The sequence below is a fragment of the Siniperca chuatsi genome, linkage group LG19 (genome assembly GCF_020085105.1).
Source record: "Siniperca chuatsi isolate FFG_IHB_CAS linkage group LG19, ASM2008510v1, whole genome shotgun sequence".
Lineage (NCBI taxonomy): Eukaryota > Metazoa > Chordata > Actinopteri > Centrarchiformes > Sinipercidae > Siniperca > Siniperca chuatsi.
In genome coordinates, this window is record NC_058060.1 from 7,719,426 (window position 1) to 7,742,091 (window position 22,666).

Consider the following 22,666-nt stretch of genomic DNA (forward strand, 5'->3'; position numbering starts at 1 on the left):
TTACATCTTTCTCTGCAACATCATCAATATGCTGTCTCATAGCAACTGATGTTGAAATAAATGTCAAATTATATCCAAACTTTCAGAATTTCTCTCTAAATTGTCTCTCTAAATGGATCAAAAATGTAATAAACTTTAATGTAAAAACATCATTCTTCATCTTTCCACCTACAGACTGATAGTGTAATAATAAAAAAAATGTATTTTTGCTGCTCTGAAAATGTGTTTGTCTGTGACCTTAACTGTCTGCTCAGTGTCAGTCTGTCAACCTGTCTGCCTGCTGGTGAGGGATTAAAGAGGACAGTAGAGTGACTGGACCAAAGTGATAGAACTCACTGAACCTTGGGGCTGGGCTTTCCCCGGAGGGACATGTGTCCTCTCCGCTAGTTTGGGGGGGTTGTAGATTTATAAAACGCATGGGCTGGGTCAGTAGGCATGTGATGCTTCAGGTACCAGTGAGATGATGAAATACAATCTAGGAAGTCCAGTTGGAGCAATAGATCCACTAATTTCAAGGGTTGTAAGATGCAAAAACGCTGCACAGTGGTTAATTATATTATAAGGGAAGGATTTCACTGCACTGAAGGGTGATGTCGCATTGCATTGCAGCAGAAGTTGAGCCACGTTCAACTATTTTGTCAGACAACCCTGTGTTTTGTTTTGCTGGAGACCTTTGGCACAATTCTTATCTGTTTATCTTTTGAGTTTTAACACATTTTGTATTATTTTCAAAATAAATTTATTTCCTGTTATTGTGCCATAAAGTAATCGAGCAGATGCAGTCTTGAGGAATCCCAATGTAAAACTGAGGAAAAATGCTGCAAGAGGCTTACAGTCCATAGTTGTTATGGTAAACAGTAATGCCACAATGTATGGCGATTTATGTGTGGTACCTACGAGAATTCACCTCCAGGCCTTGGCTGTATGTATCTCATCTTCTACCTATTGAACCATAGAGCACCACAAGTTGGGGGGAAAGGAGGTGAAAATTGATATTAAAATAAGAAGAAAGCGCACAGGGCGTCAGGGGGATGATGTGTGTTGAGAAGAGAGAGAGACAGAGCGCTGGGAGGATGAGGGCTAGCAGGGGGGATGAAGAGCAGAGAGGGGGAATGAGGCACAGCATGGTCCTCCAAACTGACACACAGCCACGGGACACAGGCTCCAATTAGAGTCACGGCAACACTAATCAAACCTGATCTACAACCTCTGGCTGCAGGGTGAGTGAATGTGTGTGAGTGGGTTGAAGTATTCACACATCAGTCCACAATCCTGAAATACAGTCACACTGCGCTTAGCATTTCACATTCAGCTAAATCATGTTTGTATTCATCTTGATTTTTACTCCAGTATGTGAAGTAATACAGTTTATCTAAAAGAAAGGTAGGCTGGGATTAGTTCAGTATCACAATGTGCATTTCATGAAGTTGAAATCCCCTTGCTTTCAATATCCTTGACTGTTGCCTAATGACAAATATCCACCTAGCCGCAATACATATTCCTTTATCTGCCTATCCTAAAGTGTTATTCCGCAGGCCTGTCAATCATAACTCAGTGAAGTGCTTCTTAGATATCATATCAAGGCCCACCGTGGGCAAAGAAAATCACACAGAATGGGGGGAAATGTGAAATGTATCACCTATCTCACACAGGAAATGGGACTGTTTGAAGATTTGCATGGTGGTGTGGTTGCTTCATAAAGGTCCTCCTCTAGCTATCTCAAAGCAACAAAAACCTATGGGGGATAGATTAGAGCCAGTGGCAAGGTAGGAAAGCCACTCTCATTTATCATTCAGTGCAGTTGAAATGTAGCCATCCCTCTTCTTCATTCAATGTCTTCCACTTGTCCACAGACAGGATTTGAATTAGAGCATGCATGTATGTTTGTTGAGTTTGTGTATACATTTTGTGCCTTATACTGTATGTGTGTATACATTGGGGAAGTGAATTGCACAATCAATCACGGAGTTATGGTAGCTCATGATTAGAATACTAATAACAATTTCTGATTAAAGAAATAAACCACGGCAGACCAATTGAATCTGACTCCTTGCGATGCCAATTAGTCCCTAGCACATCAGTGTGACTCCCTGACTGTTTGGCTACCTCATTGTTTTTGGACACCCGACGGGCCACGATGAGCTGAATCATCCCTCGCTTGTTGCCCTCTACAGACATGGATTTGCGCAGTGTTTCCATTGCGTCCTGGTTGGTCATCCCATGCAACGACTCCCCGTTGACTGCGATGAGTTGGTCATTGACTCGTAGGCGCCCATCCTACAGACAGCAGGGGAAAGTTAGATCTGACTCATAAAATACTTGCATCAAATTCTTCTGAGTACTGCTCATAATCATTATGTTTGAACAGGAACAACATGTACATTCTGCAGCTGCTCCTGAGAGATCACAATCTTGTTTCCCTGTTCATTTTCTCAGGGACAAATTTTAATGTGTTGATGATGTTATACGTTTCTGGTTTCAGACTTTGGAAGACAAACTGTCCCAAACCACTGGTATTTATGAACACTTAAATTTAACAGTTCAAGAGGATAATAAAATATTAAAGAACATTATTGCCCCGAGGAAAAAATTCCACCAAGTCCACCTCATCTTTGTACTTTGTACCTGTAGGTCCTTGAGTTACAACAAAAACAATGAATGAAATCAGTGAAATCAATCAAAGTAATGGTTAGAGCATAAATGGGTGGGATTAGTTACTTGCCTTACTAGCAGCACCTCCATTGATAATGGACTTTACAAAGATGCCCAAGTCGGCGTGGTTCTCCTTGGACCGGTTACCTTTGACGCTGACCCCCAGGCCTGCTGAGCCTGAGTCACTCAGAGGGATCTCAAAGGTCATGAACTCTTGTGTACCATCGGGGGTTAACACCATGTCATCTTCCTCTGGCTGCTGTGGGCATTAGGGAAAGAGAGAGATCTATTTCATTTTCTTTTATATGACTTGGTTTTCAAAAAGGAAAAAACTAAAAGTGAATATCTGTCATTGCTCTGGCACTGCTGAATAAACTTTTTAGTTTTTTTAAGTGAAAAAGAAAGGGCACAAAAAACTGCACACAGCTCTGAGTCCTTTGGGCTGATGACTTAACTTACCAACCAAAGTTGCCAAACTGTTGAGCCCAACTACATTGTCATTGTTGCATTCAAATGGCTGTGTGAAGTATCTAACTTTAACTTTGGTGACAAGACAGAAAAACAAAGAGAATAAAAAAAGACAACGGAGACTGGTGGAAGAAAAATTGAAAGAACAGGGATGGTGAATGACAAGAAAATGGAAAGCAGGCGGGAGACAAGATAAAGAGGGGAAAGATGAGGGGTGCAGAAAAAGAAAGCGAATGGATGGCAAGCATGTCACATATCTCAGGGCTGTCATCGTCAATTGGCCATACTGTCTAGCCGAGCGCTGCTAATTCCTTTCCACCGTCATGAGCTCGGTGTAGGAACAGAGGGGACAGAAGAGAACTTTGAAAACGCCAGGTAGCAATTTGGTGCTCTAACAGCAGTGGCTTCCTTTGAACAACACTTCTTTGAAGGATAATTGTGACACGTTAAGAACCCGACCCTCCTTCCCTGTGCGATCCATGGGCCTTTTGTTGAAAATTACCATTGTAGTGTTTTGTTGCAGGGCCGCTATTGCAGACCTTCATGCATGGTACACAAGAAATGGTTCATTTCAGCTACCAGAGAGGTGTGAGAGAGTACTGTTGAGTGTCTAACACCCAGCGTGATCAATTCAGCTGGAAAATAGACCATCAAACAACCACTCCAGTCTCTTTTCTGACAATTTCCACTGGTTTCTAACAAAGAGCATCTGTAAAGAATAACCAAAGGAATATCATTTGTGTATTTTACTTCTTGCTTGCAGCCAAACAGAAGGCGAAAAGAGGTGTGAGAGAAAGCTAATGGTGTAGAGAAAACACCAGAGGCATCAAAGAGCTGGCTGTTTCTTTCTTATGTTGACTACAGGAAAACCTGGTAAAGATTTAAAAATGTTTTGAAATAATTTCCATTCAGTGCTTCAGTGCCTACCAAAGTTGTTCTTCCATAACAGTTTGATAGAAGAAAATGAGACACTGCTTCTTTCTCTGTATATCTCAAAGGGGATGTAACAAGTCTTCCATACAGACATACAGGTCTCTGCTGTTGGCCATCGAGCTGTTCCATTCGAGTTCTTGGGAGTTAGGTGCCTTGCTCAAGGGCACCTCAGCAGCAGTTGTTAAGGAAATGAGAGTATTTCCCATTCACTTTGCCCACACACATGTTTATATTCAGCAGATAAGAGCTGACGGCTGTCCGATCACGAGCCCACTCCACAGGAGGCTTGAGAGCAGTGCTGTAATACTGTGATTGGCCAGATTGTACTGTACGTGCGTAGTTATTGCCATGGCAGCCAAATCCACATGAACAATACTGGCGGTGAGAGCAATCAAACCCAGAAACCCACCGCAAGACCTCTTTAAATAGACTCACATCAATACACACACGTGCACGCACATACACACACACACAGCTAGATGGATGGCAGCCAGCCAGGTGTGTGCCCTTCACAGCTGCTCGGATAAAGAGTGAAGCAGAGGAAAGAAGGGAAAGATAGAGCATAAGGTGTTTCTTTTTAGTTTTTTTCGGAGGCTGAGGAGTTATTAGGATGCAGCGGTGCGTTCAGGTGAGGCTCTTTTCAACACCCTCCGACTGAGCCCCTATTCTCCAGGCGGCCCTCCTATCTGCCCCCTTTTCTTTCTCTCTGCTTTCTTCTCCTGCTTTCAAAATGGCAGTACACCTGTCTGTACAACTTGCCAACTGGGCTTTGTCTGTGACTGGACCCTTAGTAAATTCAGACCGTTGGAATCCATTTAATCGCACTGCATTTCAACACCTCCAGTTCTATTATTGAAATCCCTGGTTCCTGTCAGGAAATGACCCTGTGCTTTCCCTCAGACAGCTGAGTGAAGAGGATAGGGGACAGAAAAAAACAACTAAAATAAACTATTTGTTATCCAATGCAGGGGTAAATATAATGCATTGCCAATGCTTAACTTTCCATTCATGTTTGGAGCTTGTAAAGACATCATGTCAGAGTTTCTAAAAGCTTTGACAGCTGTTATATTGAAGGAACCTTAACTCGTGGGTTGTGATCAGTTGGTTTCCAATGCATGCCCATAGCAACGCAGCACAAACATACAATTTCTCCTCTGAAAAGAACACTCGTGGGTGAATGGCCATGTACGTCATTGGCACGAACAGTCTTTATCTTTAATGACGATGTTTTATCAAAATAAAATAAATAAATAGTGGTTATGAGTTATGTCCCTGGAGAGGCTTTTAGCCCAGCAGTTGAAGATAGTAATACATTGGATGAAAAAATTACTTTGGATGGACCCTGTCTGAGCCTGTGTCTGTGTGTGTGTGTGTGTGTGTGTGTGTGTGTGTGTGCGTGCGTGTGCGTGCGTGAGTGTGTGCATGCTCTCTTCCAAAATGATGACAGAATAACCACCCACTCAGAGCTGTGTTCCGGGAATAGCGGGCTGCGGCAGAGAATGAGAGAGCAGTGTAACATTTTCATCAGACAGGAACAAGCGCCGCTAGCCAAGAATGAGTTTGTCAGGCTGCTTGACAGACCTTGTTGCACCGATTGAGCTCAGGCAGAGCTAGATTCAACTACCTCTGAACAGCAGAAAAAAGGAGTCAGCTCATTGTTCTAAACTCAGCCCCGTGTATGCAGCTGGGACAGAGAAGAACTGATGTAAAAACACTGAAAAGGTTGCATGCTTAAATCAACTTCAAAAAGCACCAGGTAAAAGTTTTATACAAAATATGTCTGTGTTATCAGCCAAAATCCCAAATTGTGAACAGTAACATCTTTGGTAAAACATGTTTTTAAAGTCCCTACAAAATCCAAAAAATACCACGGCTGGCTGCAAGTATGTTGCAGTGGTGCAGTGATGTGTGCAGGTACCAATCATTAAGGTCAAACTTAATACTAAACCAATTTTACGTGGAGTGGTTGTAATATAATTATTATCATTATCCCAGTAGCTCAAGTGACTGGCCACTTGGCCAGCTCATCACAAAAGCCCATGTTGTTTTCTTTTTGCTCTCTCTGACACAGCCATGTAGTCACAGTCCATTATACGATTAAGTCCTTTATTAATTAACACTGTGATGGGGTAGCACCCATTCATTACAATCTATTGTCCTGGCAGGGGAGGGCGATAGAAGCAGCATTTGAGCAGAGACGCAAGCAGGTGAACAGAGGAGGGCAGAGAGGGGAAAGCATTGCTCATCAGTCTAGCAAAAGAGCTCCGCCTGCCTAATAGGTCTTTTTGTTTTGTTTCTAGCTTGCCTAACTCGTTACGTGCTAATAAGAAAGGTGCGGTGGATGTGTGCAAGTGTGTGTCAGAGAAACAGAGCAGCAAAAAAAGCAAGAGTGAGATGCAAGAGAGAAAAGGGAGAGAGAAAAAAAGAGTGCAAATGAATCACAATTACTTCTATTCACACATAACTCAGAGTTCTCCGCACATCACTGCCTAAAACAATTAACACTGCTGGAAACTTCTTTCCACACTTGGCCCAATTTGGCAACATAAAGGTCATTGGAAATGAATTTAAAAGGGCTAAAAGAAATCAGCCATGGGTGTAATTGCAAAAGTGGTGCACGCGAGATAAGTATTATAACACAAATTTCTTTTGGCTGTGTTTCTCTTCGCAACATTTTCAACAAAGGGGCCGAATATTAAATACCTCTAAGCCTAAAAACAAATCCAGCCCTTTTCAGGGACAATGAGTGGTTAAGAGGCGAGCTGTTACACAACACTAAAGGACATGAAGCACACAGCTGGCAGTGGCAGGTTTTAAATGTTTGCGAACTAACATTACATGTTCTTGTTCTTCAGATTTTGATTCTGACAAACAGGAACTGTTACTTACTCATATACAGAGTCGGCTTGACACTAGATGTTTCTGTGGGCGCTTCAGGAAGCGATTACATCTAATCAAAGAGAACATAAAAAAATAAAAGGTGACTTTCTAAGTGTACTTGGCAACTGGGAATGTTTGCAAAGGCGTTTCAGTGGAACCAAAGTATAGATGCACATCATGAAGCAGATGCTTCTCATTTCAAGCTAATGGTGGATAAAAAGTGCTTTGCTGTGTCCAACTGCACATACACATTTCAACCCTTTATGTTATGGAAACAGACGCTGAATCCCCTTCGGGAGAGTGACTGTGTCGCCATAAGTGGCCTTTAACTACCTTGTTTATCGGCATAGCACAATGCTGCGGTGCACCCTCCCGTTCTCTGCACTGACAGCAAGCATAATTATGGGAACAGCTGCTGAAAGGTGCTAAACGAAAACAGGTGGCGTCGACGAGACACGCTCGGAAATCGTTAACCAGGCTGGCATTGTCGTCAACCACGCTCGGCAGCATTAGCTTTAATTACGACAGAGCATGTTTCTGAACTCTGCACTTTAACCAGGAAACCTTTCTATAGAAGCCAAATTAATAATGTAGGAAGGACTCAACGGCATTTTTGAAATAGAAGGTGTCAGTGATATACAAAAGTAAAGCAAGGAGAGAACAGAGAGGAAGAAAGGAGGAGAAAAGTGCAATGTGAGTGTTTTTCTGCTAAACGTCAGGGAGGAAGAGCAAAGTATGAATTTTATGAAGCTTTCAGCAGATAATTTGGATAAAGTGTTCCTGAAGAGGATGCCTTTTGGAGATGGGGAAGGGATTTTTGGTGCCATGGTAACATATTGGAGCCCTTACCTACCAGATCACTATGCCCTGTCATTTCAGGGACAATTTTAGGCATAAAGTGGAAGAGAAAGTGACCTCCAAGATGCATCTGCTGCTGCCAAACTGTTCTGAAGAGCTCTGTTAAGTCATAGATGCTCTCACTGATTGCAGGTTGCCAAACCACAGCTCTACTCCTTTTAGAGGCCTTTAGAGCAATTCCTGTAATTTGACTTTACCTGAGTTCCAACTGTATTTTCTTAACAAATTTGCAGAGTAGGGGTCAGCTATTTCTAGACATTTGTAATAGTAGAGCAATTTGCTGATTACACTCAATTATATTTTAGCAGATGGTCTGTTTTTAAGCTACATCATTGAGTATGACTGGGAATTCATTATTGAAGAAGTGTGAATACGGCAAAAAGGTTACTGCACCCTAAATTATCAGCTTTACCAGTAAGAAATGACTCATCTCCTTGAGTTGTTTGCCAAGTTTCACTAAGGTAAAATATCTGGCTCAGTAACCTGCTGTTATATAAATTAACTCCTTAAAAGACAAACAAGAAAGATTCTGTCTTTCGCACTTTATTTGCAAAAGTTGCAACAAATTACATCATCCTTACAGCGAGTCGAAAAAGCATTACTCTAACAGACATCTAATTATATTAACACCAAAGATGTCATTTTTTGGCATGGCTGTAGATACCGCATAGCTTAAGATAGCACTGTTTATCACCACTTCAGTGGAATAAGTCAAAAGGTTTATCATCAGCTAAATGCTGCACTGTTAAAGCATTCAAAGCTTAATGATTCTGCATTGTGTTTATACGTGGAAGGAGTAAAAGGTACGGTGGCCCTGAGGGTCAAAACACAGCAACATTTCACAAAACACAACAACATTTCACAAAACACAACAACATCTTGTGTGTTTGAGCTGATTACAGAAAAGGTGGGACAACACTTCTTGTTTGTGATTGGACAGAACCCTGGAACAGTCCCTGGCGACAGTTCAATGTCATTTCCTGTTTGTTTTGTGTACTATTCTCAGCAGTCTCCTTGCAAGAAATTTAAACTGAGTTAGAAAGGATGGAAAAGGAGATTGAAATCATAAGGGAATATTTTAGCAAAGGACTTTCATATGATGAGATTTTTGACATGCTTTCAACATATCATGACATTAAAATGTCCCATGGAACCCTGAAAGCACGCTTGAAAGAATTAGGACTGAGGAGATAGGGTGGCTACTCTTCAACAAGCAACATTAGAAGGGCCATCTTATCAGAGCTGCGTGGACCTGGACAGATGTTTGGATACAGAACTATGTGGCTGACTTTAAAGCAGAAACATGGCCTCTGTGTAAAAAGGGAGACGGTAGTGCGAATGCTTCATGAACTGAACCCACGTGGAATCTTGTCTCAGACACGTGGTAGGTTTATTACATGCACGTACGTAAGGAAGGTATTGAAGGATGGGGCATTTTTGGGGGCTGCTACTGCAGCTACACAAACAGAGAAAAGTGATGTTATGACAACATAGCTGTAACTACGCCTGGGTTGTGTTTTTGTGATTTAAGTTTTAAGACGTTTCATGTGACCAGAAGTAACCTTTTGGCTGAAACCTGAATCACGAGACAGACCACAGTTAAACTTCTACAGAGCTGTGTTAACCACAGTTTTACGTTTGATCTTTTACCTGAAATTGGGCTGGTGTCCTCTTCATGCCCCCTTCCCACAATATGGACAATACATCATTTTCAAACCGCAGCTGGTCTTGTACAAGGGAAGATGAGGCCACAAGATCCGTAGGGCCTATAAAGCACACGTCGGAAATCGCACAACGACACAGAACGACACACTACAGACAAGAAGCGGGAGCAGGAAATTGACAAGGCGCAGCTTTTTCAATAAAGCCAAAGGCCTAAACAATTGGCCAGTTAGCCATCTAAGAGACTTCCGTGTAGCTGACCATTCTAGTTAACTTTAACACATGCCCAGAGCATCATCAGTTGCCTGACAGCGAAACAACCAATCACAGCAGGGTAGAGTTTAGAGCATCCCTTCAGTTGATCCAATCTAGCACCAACCTACCTTAACACATCCATTGAATAAACTCTGACTTTGACTTGGGTTCTGTCCAATCACAAACAAGAAGTGTTGTCCCACCCTTTCCGTAATCTGAAATGTTGTTGTGTTTTGTGAAATGGTGTTGTGTTTTGACCTTCAGGGCCACCGCAGAAAGGAGATGTAAGACAAAGATGAAAGTTAAAAGGAATCTAAATTCTTACATTATTTCTATGTTTTTCATACAAAATCAAAGCAAACTGATCCTAGATCAACTCTGTATTTGTATTTTGTACTCTTTAGCAGCTTTTAAAGTAAAAAGAAAATAGCTTATGTATGTGTCCATTGCCAGATATTCTTGATAGCATCACACATTGGAGCCACTGGTCTCGCCTTAGATGTTGTTTTTCCATGTTCTACTTTTTCAAGTTTTAGCTGAAGTTAAATTCTATGTTGGGGAGTAAATGAAAGAATGAGGAGGAGTGAACTTGGCTCACTCAACAGATCTGTATATCATTTAGTTGCCTACAAAGACAGGGGATCGTGTTTTGTTTGCCTTGTATCAATTCATTTCTCCCTCTACCGACTCGGTAAATGGATCTCGGCAGCAAGGAAATCAATACAGCTTCATAAGTCTGTTCTTGTCTTCCAACTTAAATACAGGGAAGTCATGAATGGTAACCTCACTGTAATGTGGGCACCACAACAAAATCTAGCTGTGTAACACTGTTAGAGGTATGATTAAGAAAAAGGAAGAGAGATATCATCTGCTGTGAATAATTGTGCAAAGTAATGCAACAATGACGATGATTGCCTTGATTTAGAAGAGAAAAACAGTGAGCTTGTTTGGATACCTGACCTATTTCAAGGTACCAGTGCTTTTATTTCTACTGTATGTAATGATTTCACTTATATAAATAGGATTATTTCAGCTAAAGCAATCTTCAAATGGAGTAGTCCTGAATGCTTCAATTTCAGTCCAGTGGTAAAAACATGGCAGGGAGGATTTTAAACCAGGCCACCGGGGTTGGCCACTTATGAAACAGGCCATTAGTCTGCTATAATTGTCAGCAATACTGTCACGCATTTGTCTACTGCATCCCCAGCATTTGCACGAGCCATAAATTTGGCGGTCACATCAATCAGAGGCCGTAATTAATTGTGCAATTAAGATTCTCATTGCTTGGCAGATATAGCTACTAATGGATCAGTGACAAGTGTGATATGATCATAAAGAGGGAATTTTAATGTACTGTTTAATTGCTCTTATGTGGTCCACAGTGTTACAACAGGGGCTTCACAAGCCCATTTGTTCTTCACAGTCCATAGTCCTATTGGAAGTAAAAAATGCTGTCCGTCTAGGGTCATGGAATGATGTAAGGGCAAGAATGGACAACGTTATTATGGCACTTGATTACATGTGACTAATCAAGCCCATATTGTATGTCAGTCTTTACATGGAGTGGTTTAGTATGTTTAGGACAAGAATGAGTGTATACATATACTGTATGTGTGTGTGTAAGACAATGAGCTGAGATCACAGCAGTAACGTGGACACAGCAGCAATACCAACAGGCTAATTCACAATGTAGTGAGGGGTTTAGAATGTATTAAATGATTTGTCATTGGCAGGCCTGCACTGTTTCCTCCAACTCATTGTTTAGGTAATAAACTGGTAGTCACAGATTATATTTCTCTGCCTTTGTTTTGCTGTCTGTTCTAAACTAAATGGCACCACAACAGGTTAATTAATGTGGAGTTCCATCACTGGCGGCAGGGTGTGGATGGACATCTTTAAGAGGAGGAAGGAATAGTTTTTTGACTGTTGTCATTGCCTGTTGCACAGTGAAGCATGACATTTGACTTGGTTATTACAGGAAAAAAGGGAGCTGGAAACACAATCTCCACTCCACAAAGCTGGGCGATGTGGACTGAAGGCTCAGCGTCACTTGCAGCTGTAAGCACAAACAGTGCTGCACGCTGGGAGATAAATGCCAACAATAAATAACATCCACTGGCTATGCGTGGGAAGTGTGTAGTGGATGTGCGTGTTTAAGTGTCCTTAAGTGTGCCTTTCTTGCTTCTATCCAGGAATTTATGTGGTGTGTATGTGTGTAAGTGTGTCTGGGGTTGTTTTGTAATAGAACCTTACTGCCAACCCTTGCTGTGGTCAGTGTTATCAGGCAGGTAATTGCATCTGAGGTCATGGATAATGTGAAGGGAGAGGGGAGAGCATGGTGGTTGGTGTCAGACTAAGAGACGGAGGGGAGAGCTGAGGCAGAATCAAACACCATTGGCTTTGAATATCACCCCCACCTAACTCCAATCCATCCGTATTTTGGTTATTTCCGTGATGGTTACTTTTAGATAATTTTTCATTTAAATTTCCCTTTCTTTCCACCCTTGTCTCTCTTACCCCATTCCTTAGTATCATTATGTCAGATGAATTCTTTCTCCAATTACTTTCACCACTAATAAGAATCATTACAAAGGTGTGAAGACAAAAGCACTCAAAGATCATTCTTAAAGTTGAATTAATTAACCTCCAAACCCATAGGGGGCAGCAATCCTTCTGACGTCCTCCCTTTGGTCTGTTAAAATTCTGTCTTAAAATCACTGGTTCGAACTCCCAGAGCTGTCAAGTGAAGGAACATAACAGCATGAAGTGACTTTGTTCACATAGCCATTTAACAGAGCCTCTGACCGTGTCTTCAGAGTTCAAGTTGAGCTTTTAAAGACAACTCTGTCTGTATGGCTGCATTTCATTAGTAGTTCCACCTCCCCTCATTCACTTCCCCTCAGCCCTTGGTATTACGTAACAGAATGCGTCGCACGGAGGACACTTGGAGAGCAGAGGGAAAGTGGGCAGGGGAGGAGCGGGGGATTTAAATGCAACGCATGTGCCCTTGCACACCTTCAGCCCATGGATCGACCGCCAGTTGTAGGCTTAGGGCTATACTGCTTTTAACAAATCATCAGAAATACCTGCAGACTCAAATACCTGCAGACTCATTTCAATGAGGCAAAGGCGTCTTCTGCATATAATTGTAACATGTAGGCACTTTGTAATTAGCTGCATCAGTTTCTGATTTAGATATTTCTGTTTGTGATCTGTATCATGATTATCAAAACTATTATTGCTACGGGTTTATGATATCTTGCAAAACAGCAATTTATAATGTTGGGAATAAAGAAATCACACAAGCTGAACAGTACAACAATCCAAGTAAATATTAACTGTAATTAGTTATGACATTTTTCAGCAAAATATCAATGAGACTATCTGCTAACTAGGCAACAGGAGTTTTATGTACATTACTGCCACCTAACCATGAATGTATTTTCTTGCACCAAATGCATAACTGCAATGCACTGTGGGCGATATACACCTCTGAGGTAACCATCGCTCGCTCCCTCAGCCCTCTGAGGGTCGATCTCACCAAGTTCACTTCAGTTTTTCAGACAAATGGAAGACTTATGATGGCGGCGGGGATTCAACGAGGGTGTGTTGAACGACTAATGAAGCGCAGCCTATGTATCTGCTCGTCTCTCCCCTCATCTTTTAAGGAACATGTCTTATAACCTGAAGGTCACAGAGTTCATCCTATAGAGCCAAACATGTACAACGCTACAGAAAAGTCCCTCTATGAGGAATATTATAAAATACTGTATTATTATGGAAGGTTGAGGGTTTAAGAGCGAAGAAAGAGGTATTAAAGGGCAGGCTTATTAGTGATAAGTCCAGTGTTTGGTAAAGGTTAAAGCTGCTCTACTTCTCTGATACAACATAATGTATCTGTCTGAAAATGTCTATTGATATCCTTGTAGTAGAAAGGGAGAGGTAACCAGACAGACAAAGACAGGGGGAAATCATGGAGGCAACGTCACACTCTGCTCTATTGCCATTTAACCTTTTCTCTTCCCAGCGAGTACATATTTATTGAAAGCTATCGAGAGCTACTGCTATTGCTACTGAAAGCATGTCAAAATACACCCCGACCGTGGTAATTAAAGACACCATGCAAACATGCTGGGAGGATAAATTAATTCCTCCGGGGTCTCATGCAGTACGCCTGGCATTACAATAAAACATCTAAACAAAAGGAGACGTAGAGGGATTTTCGGTGCTGACATTAAACATCAGCAGGCAAATGTCAGCTAGGCAAAAAAACGGCTCCTTTCTATTTTCATTTATATGTTTAGATCTCCTGCCACTGTGTATGCGTGCGTATGTATGCGTGGAAGGCAATACTTTTTTGACAGATGCCTGCGGTTCTCTGGCATGTCACTCACGGTACAATTTAAAACATCATCACATTGTCATTGAGGGAATTACATGAATGACAGCACGTCCATTTGTGTGCGTTTATGTGGGTCCTGGCAGCAGAGTGTGTAGTATATGCAGTATGCACGCACACACACACACACACACACACACACACACACACACACACTCACTCACCCATCCAGCGGGTGTGACATAGGAGGCAATTACCAACCATGCTTTTCCTCCATGCTTTATTTGCAATAACTGTCACCGGCAGAGCCTTGGCCTCCTTATCTGATTTTTATGAACATACTTGTAGGGATTATTGAGATTTGTGAAAGCACTGCTGGGAAACGTGAAAGTGTGTAAGAGAATAAGACAAAAGGAACAGGGGGGAGAGGGAGAGAGAGCAGCAAAATGATAATCTGCCGTAGAAAGTGATGAAATATTAACTAGCAATCTCTCACAGCATGTAGAAGTTGGTCAAAAGGGGAAAAAAAACCAAAAAAACAGAAAGATTATTAGACAGTGTTTCCATGATGAGCTGTTTCGAAATGGATCATGTCTGAGGGGGTCAGAGAGCGAAGCCATCAAACTCTTACACCACACCACCTATGAGTCGACAGCCCAGAGGGAGCCGTGTGATTTTTAACAGTCCTTGCAGCATCGTTCAACTGTTGTCAAGGCTGCTGAGACGAGGTATGAATCAGTTTGGTGCATCTGTCCAGTTAGAATTGAAGCGTTGGCTGTAATGGTTAAAGAGCCTGTTGAGTAACCTGAAGGTCAGAGGTTTGATGCCAGCAGCAGCCAATAAGATCATGTTTATCTACATTATGTCTTTACACTTTTCACGTCAATGATACTTTTTAAGATTGTGCAAGCTTCCTAAATTTAAATCTTGTGACTCCTTTAATACAAGTAGGAATGAAATATGAGCCCATTTGCCACTTGATGAACGGTAAAATTAAAGTAAAGCTGTAGACCGATTAAAGTCGAGCTAAGTCTGCGGGTAGTGCACTTATAAGTAGAGAAACAGCACATTAGCAGAGTAAAATGTGTCTCAGAGGGCCATTGCTCTACAGGTTGAACAGCTCCTATGGTGGGGTTAACAGCCTGGGTGCCAGGCTGAGTATTATGGCTAGAAACGCAGTTGGCATCAGGGGCCCCTGGACTGCCAAGGTGCTGTGACACCCGAGCCTGCTGTCAGAGTGACTGTGCACAGGCTGGACGAGGGCAGTAGCCTCACCATCTGTTGCACGACAGCCAAAGTCACCCTGTATGTAGGCTGTGTGTCTGAGCGGGAGAGTGTGTTTGTGTGTATGGGAAATGTGTGCATGTCAGTGTCCCTGTCCATGTGTGCGAGTATATGTGTGAATATGTCCAAAGCTGTATTTGTGTCTGCTCATACACATCACTTTCTCTTGTTTGAATGTGTGTTTGACCATAAGTCTGTGTGTATCTTTGTGAAAGTGTGTGTGTGTGTGTGTGTGTGTGTGTGTGTGTGCTTATGCCCATAGCTGTATTGCTGTCTCTTTGTAAACATTCCATGTAGTTAAAGTAACTGTGTGTTTATTTATCAGTGTGTGTTTGTGTGTGTGGGGTTGGTTGTGTACCTAAACTGGTCTACCCTAACACTCAGGGAACCATGTGTTCATGTAATTCTCAGCTCTCATTCATTCTCAGTCTGCTGAATTTTTAGGTGCATATGGACTTCGAAGCCACTGTTGCAGCTTTCAGGTAGATCTAAAACTGCCTCTGGAATTGCATCAACATTCTGCTCAATATCCCCTTAAAATTAAAATTATTACCTGTAATTCATAATCATACTGATTTTAGGACATGTAGACATTTTAACCATAAATCTTTCAGAAGGGAGCAGCCATCAAACTCTTAAGGAATGCAACACTGATAATGACACGGACAATAGACAGAGCAGTGCAGTGCAGAGAGCACAATAGAAAGGTAGACAAAGTTGATGGGTTGAAGGAGCAGTTAGAGGCACATCAGTGCAGCCACTATGACAAATACGTATTCCAGCTGAATGTTACACATTCAGTGACCTTTACCATCATGCCTGCCATCACTCCCGTTTTTCCCGGGTTTCTCCCGTATTTTAAGGCCATCTCCCGATGCCCTCCCGTTTTGTTGTTTAGCTCGGGAAACTCCCCTAATTTTTGTTTGTTGCCAGATCGTCTATGAAAACACATCTACACACACACAATCCACACACTACATACAATTTCAACCCATCTGTCACCGCAACCTGGCAACCCACACCCCGATCCAAGGGGCGTGTGCGCAGCTGCTCTCTGCGCAGGCCGAGCGTTCCTCCCCCCCACTTTTTCTCAATTAAATTTGATGTTTTTAAGGGGTTAAAAAGTGAGAATAATAAGGTACAATTCTTCTCCAGTATCAAGTACATCACTTGTTCAGAAATGTAGGAATTCCAAGGCGTGAAAATAGGTTCTAAGGTGAGGTGCTGGCTGGGTACTGACCACTTCTCGGGGCAGCAAGGAGTCCTCTTGGCGAATCACCAACAGGTTCACAGTCCCACCCATGGGTGTGGCTCGGAGCAGGGCCACCACCTCTTCCTGGCTCTTACCATTCAGGTCCACTCCACTAACCTGCCCATAAACACACACACACACACACACACACACACACACACACACACACACACACACACACACACAAACTTAAATACTCGAAAATAAATGTGCACACAGATACACACAGACTAAGCAGCATAATTCAAATCAAAGAGCTCTCTGACTTCAACGAGGGGGAATCTATGGCCACCACATAACCTTTATGCAGATTACCCTCTGAGCCAGTTGGAGCTGGAATTAAACATTGGTTATTTCCCCCTAAAGTGAGCACTAGCTGATTTTCATGTCAGTCTGACTGAAGTATAATCAAAATATTGTTCCGTCTAACCACTTTTCCTCAGCAATTCAAAGCTGGAGCTGAATTGTTATAGCCATAGGGAACACAGTGTGTTTGACTCATTTCAACAAAAGCTCTGTAAGATTGAATTTTGGAACAAAAGCATATCAGCAAAAAGTAATTAGTCTCTGAAATAACATACAATCTCACAGAACACATTCGGTGAACACTATATAATGGTTAGAAAGCGCTGCCCCACCTCCAGCAGCCGGTCTCCAGCTTTCAATCGGCCATCTTGGATGGCGGCCCCTCGAGGAAGGATGTTTTTGACATAAATGGGAGCACTGCCACCAATGGGGACGTCTCTGGATGTGATGCTGAACCCAAGACCCTCTGGACCTAAGAAAAATGGAAAACAAATATAGTTGGAAATGCAATGTGATATTTTACTGATTAGTTTTCTCATGCCTACTCATTGTCAAGAATTCAAAGGTTTCCTACACAACATCAATCCTTTAGATTTCAGTGTCTTGCTCAAGGACACTTCATTAGGTGAACCAGCAGTCAAACTGAAAGACTGTCAGCTTACATGCTCTCACGCTGTGCTACTGCAGAACAATAACAGTGATATTACTGATTTACAGCTCTGTGGAAGCTTTATCGTTCTGAAGAGGGAGAAGTAAATAATGTATGCATGTATTTATGTTTGGTAAAATGTTCCAGCACCTCCATATGAGTTCATAAATGTCAGTAACAAAAGATTTGTTTCTCCAGGTAAACATATTGACATTCTCTTGCTTTCATTTCAAAAAGTCACATCACTAACAGACAACCAATATGTATTATACAATACTGTGGTTATAATACTGATGAAATACAATTTTATTTTATTTTCTCCTTATACATGCATTTTAGAAGAAATATTTTGCATCTCATTATAGTTATTTCTAATAAAAGTCAGAAAGGAACCTAAAAATGTGCCAAACTATCATAGCGCTTTTACTGTGACTCTTAGAAACAAGCCAGGCTCTTGAAACCATTTCTGAAAGATCCTTTTCATTACATGCCGCTGTAACATGAGTAACCACTACGCAGGGATCAAATTATGGTTTTCCACCATGTTCTGAACCTCCTATAGTTAATACAAACATTCTTGCTTCCATCCTGACATTTTTCATTGGTTTGCCATCAGGGTGTGTCTCACTCACGTTTTTTAGGAAGTAAAAATGAAAACATGTCTCTGACTCTAAATATAGTGTCAATGCTATGAACCAAAATTGAGTGTTTATGATAAGCACATGTGGACTGTAAAGCCACTCTCGCAAGTTATGGTCGGATTAAAGACCGGTTATGGACCAGAATAAGCAGAGAGAAGTGAATTATTATGGATTGCAGAATGCATCAAAATGCCGCCCAATAGCCTCTTAAAATGTAGTGCACTACACCTAAATAGCAAAAATGCTGTTTTCTTAATCATCCGTGTGCCAGATGTTTTAACCAAAAAACCCTTCAGACTTTTTGGTACAAATGGTAAATGGACTGTACTTGTATAGCCTTTCTAGTCTTCTGACCACTCAAAGCAAACATTTGACATATCACATTCACCCCATTCACACACTGATGGCAGAACTGCTCATCAGTACAATGAAACTAATTAATCATTCACACCAAAGGCACAGCCCTCGGGGGCAATTTGGGGTTCAGTGACTTGTCTTGTCCGCCGCTCTACCACAAAGCCACAGCCGCCCAATGTAAGTACAATGGCAGGTCAGGAGGCTGTGTTCAAACCATGGGGTCAAGGCCATCCTGTACTATATACAGATAGTTCGAAGTTTGCATAATGTAGAAAGCAGTGATCATTACGTGTTCATTAAAAGTTGTTTCGTATTGACATATCATTGAGCAAGAGCTACATGCCTTTTTGAAGTGCAGTGAGTGGTACGGCTAAATTTAACAGCTGAATCTGAGAAAACACTTCACATATAAGCTGTGCAAAGCCATTTGCTTTAGGTTTTAAGGCTGACCTTTAAGGTTCATCAAATGAATATGAATTGCTGGTCTGGAGGAAGTAGGCAAATACAATAACGGATAAATAAGAGGATCTGAGGCCTGACCTTTTCGGCTGACCAGACCTGAATTTGTCAAATAAAAGCAAGAAATGGTTTCAAATGTCAACTAGGGAAAGAGGTAAACCAAATAAATTGTGTTTGTTGGGTTATTCTTTGACAGAATATTTAAAAATTCAATAGCCATGCAACATAATGCTATTAGATGAGTCATTAAGAACAGTGTTCAGAGTGATATATTCCACCATGCATAACCTAGCCGTCGGCGCTTCAAGCAGTCAAGTGGGAAAGAAGCGTTATGTGGTTTCATTGGAGACTTTTCTGATGGTAACAACAGTGATTAGTATTCACGTCAAAGTAGCTGCTCATTTCACAGAGCTGTCAGCACCTCTGATGGTTCATCATGACCTACTTTTCCCAGTATGTCTCTCTAGCAGTCTGTCGAACTGTCTGTTGTCTCGCTGACAGTGATGGTGTTGATGAACAAGAATCACAAAGGGGGAGAAGCGCGGATGGCAACTTTCCCATGGCTTCTGCACACAAACAAACTTGCGGAAAGGTGATGAAGAGGTTGCTTATAAAGTCAAAAAGTTGAGCTGTTGAATATAATGACGTGCTATGATCTCTTCATCAATGCAGCACGATAACTAAGCAGACAGAAATAGCTGTCATCGTTTATGTTGAATGTTAAATCTGCAGAGTTTGTCTTCATGAATGCCAAACTTTTAATACAAGGTCACATGGCAATCAGTTCCTTACTCAGTGTCGTTGCTATACTCAAAATGAAACTATAGAGATAATATAATAATAGAAGGTGAATTTTATTTCTAACCAAAAAGGTGACAATGTGATTACACAGATTTCTAAATGAAGTTTTGTTGATCATTACTCAATGACCAACGGCATCCTACTGTACCCCTGTCTTACAGTTTCAGATCCGATTATGGTGCCTCTTTCAAATCCTCTCCATCACTCTCTTTGTACCCCTTTCCACTGTGACCCCCCCTCCCATGCCAGTCCCTTTCCTCTCCCCTGGCCTGCACACAGCCTAATGAGCAGAATCAAACTTGTGCCCATTGTAAGATCCAGTCTTACAGCATCCAATCAGGCAATTAGGAGAATGCATCTCTGACAGGACTGCAGTAATTAACCACTGACGTCTTTATTTTGGGTAATAGAAGACCAGGATAAAAGTAATTGTATCCCTTTCTGGATTAGTTGGAATCCTGGCTCCAATAAGCCAATTAAACAGCAAACATGAGGAGTGGCTGAGGCACATTAGAATGTCTTAATGGGGTGCGTATGTCCTTTTCGACTGCAGTATTTGATTAAGGCACTCTTGTTAATTTGCCATGCAAGATCTGCTCCTGCCACTCGGAACTCAGAGCCACTTAGGCCGAATCACAACAATTACAACGAGTCAACAAAACTGCTGAAGCCTTTCTAAAAGGTACAGTAGTAGTGATAAAGTCTGAAGATAATAAAATGGAACTGTCAAAATGGATTTCAGAGGCACATTTCCATCGACTCTGTCAGATTTTAGTGCACAGTAAAAATTTCCAATTCAACAACATTTGGCCAATAATTCATCTCCATTTAGAGTTCACGAATGGCTTGAAGTTTACACGCGAGGCACATCCATTCCGGTAAGCCCCATTTAAATCATGAGCAATAATATGAGAAACCATTTCTGTCACTTGGGCAAGTACATACTTTTGAGAGTTATGACTGGTGTTGAATTAGACCATGAAGCAATGTGGCTAGTGAAAATAAACTAAACTACTGGCATCAGTCTCTTGCTGGAGCTCCACCAACATCTCCCCAGCCTGGTTTCACTAAAATGAGAGGCTTGTGTGCAGAAAAAAGAGAGGAACTTTATCACATTATAAACAAAAAAAAATATAACTTGCACTGCAGCCCCACACTGTATAGGAACTCTGAAACCCTGCTGGCAGCGTTCGGGGACCTTCGCCAAACATATTAGAGCAGCTTGTGACTGCAATTCCCCAGAGCACGTTGCTTTTAGCCTGCACTGCTGCCCTCACTTGCCGCACTATTCCCTGAAGCTTGCTGCTACGGCCTCTGTGCCAGCTTTCAACTAAACATCTGCTCCCTCCGACAGAAAAAAAGGAGCAAAGAGAGAGAGAGAGAGTAGGCACGTCACCTCAGCACTGGTTCATTTCACAGCTAACTTCTTGTCAATTCATATAAAGATAGTGAAGTGATGAAAATGAGATGGAGTTTGGCATTAAACCCACCACAATGGTTGGCTAAGATATACAACTGCTCCAGTATCAAAGGCCTGCCCAATTCCACAAACAAACAACCTCAGCTGGAAGCAGACTGATTGCTGAATCTTAATATTTCAACCACAAGCCCATGGTGATGTAGTGCATCAAGCCACAAACTCTGTTTTCAAGAAGCAGTTGATTTTTGTTGCTTTTGGCCTGCTCAGTTAAAGAAAGTCCAAACTCCCAAAGGCAAGTAGAGCTTTTTGAATATTTCCTGATAGATTTAAGGTTGTCTCCCTCAACCTATTGTTTACTCTGGAGAAAATAAATACATACAGATGATGATATAGCCCTTTGTCCCCTTTGTCTCAATGAGGAGCAAAGAGAGGTGACAGAGTGGAACATGGGTGATAGAGGCAGGAATAGAAAGAGAGAGGTGTTATTTGAATCTGCTCGCTCCCTTGAAGGATGAACTACTTTGTGGTTGTCACATCAGCTGCTTGATGATCAAAATAGTAAAACTGTATGTGTGTGTCTTAAAGTGAACTTTAAGTGCAGTTAAAAGCAGAATGCTGCTGGATGTTTGTATCGTATGTATGTGTGTGTGTTTCTTCTTATTTTCCCCATGGTTGCAAGTCAAACTGCTGAGCCCTATTTTAAATGCACAAGTGCAACGACAAGTGTAAAGCAGTAGGTCTTGGGCACAGTCCCTGGGCCCAAGACAGGTGCGCTTGGGCGTCTCCAAGCACGCCTACTATTTTCGTTAATGTAGGTGCAGCAGCGCAAGGTGCAAAAGGGCTGACTGAAAGTGAATATAGATTGGAGGGTGTGGTGATTAATAAATACACTCTTAGCCAGTCACTTTACTGGTTTCACTCCGACACAGCTGATCCAATCCCAGTGACGTGTGATTATTCCTGCCATCTGCTGGCGTTTTTACTGAAGTATTATTCTCGTGAAAATGCAGAAAGATTTTCACTTTAACAAACATGCAATCTTGTGTGTGCTGGCTCTTACCTTTCTTCAACTGGATGTTGAATCTGCGGCCTTTGTTCTTTAGGTAGGAGCTGCTGGACGGGTTTGTGCTAATCCTGCGCTGCAGGGAGGGGGAGGGGACTGAGGAGGTTCTGGAGACCAAGGAGTGGGGTAACGTGGCGTACCGTTGGTTTGGCTCTGGGGTGCTTCCTGCTAGGGGTCCCTGGTGGCTACAGAGCAAGGCAAAGATCAAGGTTTGATTTGTTTTTTTGCCCACAGGAATAAACCGTTTGTAAGTGGTGGAATGGGGTGGAAAGGAAAGCAGACGTTTAGCTCCTTCGACAGTTCCAGCATGCTGTTTTGGTATTTTCTGTATTTTTTCAATTAACTAGTAGCTGATCAACATTTCACAAATGATGATGCATGAATTTC

The 22,666-nt window shown here is 41.9% G+C and overlaps 1 protein-coding gene across 6 annotated transcripts in view; it reads right to left on the bottom strand.

Annotated features, from left to right (window-relative positions):
- The window catches only part of LOC122866596 (partitioning defective 3 homolog), a 344,331-nt gene that overhangs the window by 151,047 nt on the left and 170,618 nt on the right, over positions 1-22,666 (bottom strand). For 4 of the 6 annotated variants that reach the window (XM_044176448.1, XM_044176446.1, XM_044176444.1 and 1 more), the window contains exons 10-14: positions 22,277-22,464; positions 17,222-17,361; positions 16,572-16,700; positions 2,723-2,911; positions 2,107-2,277 (exon numbers count right to left, since the gene is read on the bottom strand). In XM_044176448.1, coding sequence (XP_044032383.1) covers positions 2,107-2,277; positions 2,723-2,911; positions 16,572-16,700; positions 17,222-17,361; positions 22,277-22,464 — 817 coding nt within the window. The remainder of the gene's footprint in view (positions 1-2,106; positions 2,278-2,722; positions 2,912-16,571; positions 16,701-17,221; positions 17,362-22,276; positions 22,465-22,666) is intronic. The other 2 variants (XM_044176445.1, XM_044176450.1) reach the window with 1 other exon arrangement.